Source organism: Euprymna scolopes, chromosome 1, assembly GCF_053919585.1.
Source record: "Euprymna scolopes isolate OS-2025 chromosome 1, ASM5391958v1, whole genome shotgun sequence".
NCBI classification, from domain to species: Eukaryota; Metazoa; Mollusca; class Cephalopoda; order Sepiida; family Sepiolidae; genus Euprymna; species Euprymna scolopes.
The window spans coordinates 54,953,466-54,958,547 of NC_136482.1; the positions used below are offsets into that span (position 1 = coordinate 54,953,466).

General features: G+C 29.4%; 1 protein-coding gene across 2 annotated transcripts in view; it reads left to right on the plus strand.

The window, feature by feature from the left end:
• The window catches only part of LOC145297529 (uncharacterized), an 11,868-nt gene extending 7,212 nt beyond the window's left edge, over positions 1-4,656 (plus strand). Inside the window, exons 3-5 of one of the 2 annotated variants that reach the window (XM_080143502.1) lie at positions 2,075-2,113; positions 3,031-3,496; positions 4,537-4,656. In XM_080143502.1, the coding sequence (XP_079999628.1) occupies positions 2,075-2,113; positions 3,031-3,458 (467 nt within the window). In that variant the 3' untranslated portion in view covers positions 3,459-3,496; positions 4,537-4,656. The remainder of the gene's footprint in view (positions 1-2,074; positions 2,114-3,030; positions 3,497-4,536) is intronic. The other variant, XM_080143593.1, reaches the window with a different exon arrangement.
• Positions 4,657-5,082: the final 426 nt, after the last annotated feature.

Below are 5,082 nucleotides of genomic sequence, written 5' to 3' on the forward strand. Positions count from 1 at the left end.
CGACGCGAAATATCTGGTTACATATATGAATAAGTGGAATTATTTGAAATTCAGGTACTTATATTATAATATTTTTGCATATTCTCTTAGAAAATCATCCTAAATCTTAGTTAGACAATAAATGAATAAATAAATTATTTCAAAAACCCTTTTTTTTAAATATTTAAGTACGTTTTTTGTGCAAGACAAAAAATAACAATTGTTAACTTTTTGGGAAAATTTAACATTTAAAATTGAATTAAAAATAGTAGAAAAAGTTTGACATTATTCTGTTTTCTATATGATAAAATTCAGGGTTTTATCTTTCTGGAAAAAAAAAGTTACTCAGAAATAATGGATTTTAATAAATGTAATTTAGTTTTAAAAAACAACAACAACTTGATTTTGCGGCCATTTTTGGCGGTGCCTAGGTTTATGCCAATTCAATTTCAGGAAGGGTCGCTGTTCTAAGATATTATTTCCTTAGGCAGTTTGTCAATATATACAATAAAACGAAATAGTATAGTTGTAATAAATTTTAGAGAAATGTACGTATAACTTTAGACTGCACTTTTTAAAATATGTACTGATGTATATTTTTATTAATGACTCATTCACTTAAAAAAAAACTGCCTTTATTTTGACATTTCAATTTGCAGCTTGTGACAAGTGACTCGGAACAAGAGAGAGGGAAAATGGGATTGATGGATTTGCGACGAAATGCGATCCCACACGCGTTTGTTTGACTCGTCTCTTTCTCTCGTTATGTTCTTCGCTTGACCGAATTCACATTATTCCTTTATCTGACTATTTACGTCAGACCCCAGTAAATATCTGGGGTATCAATGCTGGTTCCTTTTTTACGTTAGTATACACAAAACCCTGTATTGTCCGACCCTAATCATGCAATAGTGATTAAAACAACTTTATAATAAAAAAGTGTTACCAAAGGCAAGATAATTTAATTATTTACCTACATCGATTAGTTTTGTTTGGTTAAACATATTTTAAATCATCTCTTGAATTCGAAACACAAACTGTGCAGAGTTGATAAGTTACATTGACGATAAGGTGGACAACAGAAGTCTCAATAGTCGCTTAAATTATGAAAATAAGATAAAATAATGATAGAAATTTACGCAATAAATCTCACAACGACACTTAATATGTTGATAAATATCAGTATTTTGCTTATTGGTCGGGATTCCTGCCATTACTGACATTCCAAAGAGAGAAAGTTCTTGTTGACCATGTTCTTGTCAGTTTAACTTACACACTTGGCAGTATATTTTTTCGAACATACGCTAAACACACACAAAACATATCCAGGGAGGTAGAAGTGTAAGTTCTCTTATCTTTGTTTTTGACTGCTTTTGCCGTTTTGTTTTCTTGACTGCAAAATCCCCATACTTTTTATCAGATCTGTTCGTTTCATGGTGTTATTATATTCACTATTTTGTGTTATGCCAGTTGATGCCGGTATTTTTGTGTGTGTCTCTTACAGTCTTAATTCTATTCTTTTACTTCTATTGCAATTTCTTGTTTCTATATATCCGATTAGTTCATATATTTCATGCATATTAATCCTCGCTTATTTTAAGAAAGGATATTTCTTAATATTTCAGTCGTTTTCATTATTGATAGCCGTTGTCTTCTTAGTACCGACCTGACTCTCTTCTCTACCGTTCTTGTTTTTCAAAGTTTTTCAGGATTGTTTCCAGTGCCCATACTGTTATTGGTATTAACTTAACTTTATTATTATTATTATTATTATTATTATTATTATTATTATTATTATTGGTGTTGTTGGTGTTATAATTATCATGATTACAATTACTACTATTATTATTACTATATATTTATTATTATATGTTGTCACAACATATTCACATAGAATTTGTCCATCTCTATTAAATTGTTTGATTTGTTGTTCCAATAATACACTATTAAATAAGGATTTGGCACCTCGAACAAGTACATTTTTAACTTTATACAACCAATATATACAGCTTTAAATAAAAAGTAGCTTTACAATTAATATATGAATGAATCAATGAATTGATAATTGATAATTTTATCCGTTTCTCTTTTTCAGTGATTGCTTTCAGCAACTTTGCATCTGCCGTTCTCCCGGGTAAGCATCATCACCATTTTATAAAATTGCAAAAATGGTCACGTATGAATTTTCAAAGTTATCCAAATAATTTATGCAAATAAATCAGTAGTGAAATATATAATAGATACAATTAAAATATTGTACCTGCAAGAAATCGAGTTACTATTTATTAATGCTGTACTACAATTTGATTTTATTGCGTCAATAATTGAATATTATTTTGCGCACACACTGTTTTCTCATTTAAAACATCAAGGTGCAATCTTTTAACAACATACAATATCCTAATACTTATGGGAATAGTAATAAACTTTCAATATTCGATGATATTACATTATATTCGTTTACTATTAACAACTTATGTTTCGATAAGAAAAAAAAATGATCTGTACCTGTTTCATCAAGTTAAGAAGACAAAAAACACCATAACTTACATTTATAGGACGAAAAAATACAATATAAATCCAAGTGCATTTAATAAATAAAATAGTCGGATGTCAAAGCGTTTTCTTTCATTGAAGTACTGTTCTAATACATGACTATTTCACGTTAACCTTAAATATAAAAAAGAAAATCTGTTTTAAGGTAAGCGAAGGAAAAACAGTAATCCAATTTGCTCTTTTCTGTATTGAAAATACAAGTGCCCTTTTATTGTTGAAAACAGCAATGACAAGATTTTCATCTTCACAAATCGTAATGTACAGCTCTCAGATATACAAAATGAATTTTTTAAAATGGAAACATAAGTATTCAGCCGATAATTATCCATATAATTAGAATATTGAGGATTTACTCATTTCTTCCGTGAAGTGTAGTAATATTTGCATCTTATTCTGAGTTGTCTTCTTTTGTGTTAATAATTTCAACGTCGTTTTGAATATACTTCGTTTTCAGATACATAAACATTAACATGTAAATATATTTCTTATAAATAGGTTTATTGGGGGCGACCGCTACAACATATAAAAAGACAACCCACCATGCTCCATACGCGTACGGTGGTCTTTATGGTGGATATGGACTTGGCGTCTATGGTTACCCAGCTGCCGCTTCTACTGTAAGCACAGTTCATCACCCAGTTGGATATGCTGGCTTGGGTTATGGTTTGTATGGTGCTGGGTATCACTACCCAGCAGCTACTTCCTATAGCCATACAACTCATCATGCTCCATACGGATACGGTTTATTTGGTGGTTATGGATTCGGCGCTTATGGTTATCCTGCTGCTACTTCTGTAAGCGCAGTCCACCACCCAGTCGGATATGCTGGATTTGGTTTCCCAGGTTATGGTTTTGGATACCCATCCGCTACTTCTTACAGTCATACTTTGCATCATCCAGTTGGAGCCTTCGGATATTATTGAACATGATTTACTGATGGATATCTTTCAATATCAAATCGGTAAGTGATAACATTGATACGTATATTAATATACATATACATATATACGTAATTTTATATATATATATGTATATATATAAGTATATATATATGTGTGTGTGTGTGTGTGTGTAATATTTTCCATAACAATTAGTTCTTTATACATATACATGCAAATATTAATACAAGTAGTCGTTCGCTGACAGTTTCATTTAGAGTTTTATTTGCAAAGGATTAACCCAGAATATTTTTTTAAATTATTTTCTATCAGCTAATTATTTCGGTATTTAGTTCGCATATTAAATAAACTTAAATGAATGACGACATAAGGTTTTCTAGATTATTGGCGATGTCTCCCAAGGGACGGCTTCCATGAGGAGACTGATTTGAAAACCATTGTTTCGTCATGTTTGAAAAAAGTGACGTCATTCTGAATCTGTTTTGTCTGTATCGTTTGTCTTAAAATTTGCATGTCAGCCATCTTTGATTCAACTCTTAGAATTATTGTTTTGCATATCGTGATTATTATCATGCATTCAGTGTAACTCATGTCAAAATTCATAAAAGGTTACTTAACTACTATTAGGATAGGATTCTTAATACATAATATATAGACATGCTAAGTTGTTTATATATCAATTATATGTGAGTTTTAATATGTGTCAATGCAAAGAATAACTTTTAAAAAAATATCTTGAAAGCGTTGCCTTTTACGAAGATTGAATATTGAATAATACCAAATGTAAAGAAAAGAAACACTCCTATTAATGCTAATAACACTATTACTATTAACAACAATAAAATTTATTCGGATTGTATATAACTTGCAAATAACGCACATACAGATATTACTGAATGATGGCCAAAAATATTCATTGCATCAATTTAATATATTTGCATATTATGAATTTAATATATTTATATATTAACAATTTACTATATTTAATATATTTAATTTTATGTTTTGAAAATCATAGACTGTTAATCTTCTTATGTATGTGTGTGTGGTGCTTGCCGTAATAAATTATTCCGTGAATGTTTATATTTCACTTATTTTTCAGACTTTTGTCTAATTTTTAGAACTTCGACCTCTTTAAAATGAAGAAGAAAACGAACGATGAAGACACACATCTCGATTTTTTTGTAATTGCTAATATTGTAAAATAAAGTGTGGCTCTATATATACTTGTCTTTGTTATTTTTCTTTTTGAAATATTTATTTTTTTCCATGACATTGTTACAAGCAAAAAATAAATGACTGTTTTTAACGAAAGGCCAACGAGCATATTTAGTTTATATGTTTAACGTTATATTATCTCTTTGGTCGAAATCGAATTTGTGTTCAAAATTATCCAATGTTACTGACTAATTTACATTATTTATTATGTCATTCATAGTTCAGCCAAACTTTGTGTCTGTAATTTTCTCAAATTTGCGCATCAGAAGACCTGATCAGATTTAAATTTTCTATGATAATATTTATAAGGTCAATAAGACATCAAGCAAAAATAAAACCACAAATTATCTGTTGGCTAAATGGCTTATTTAGTTATTTCTATCCGGGTAAATACTTAACTCTGTATAATTGTAGTTATAAATATTTACAA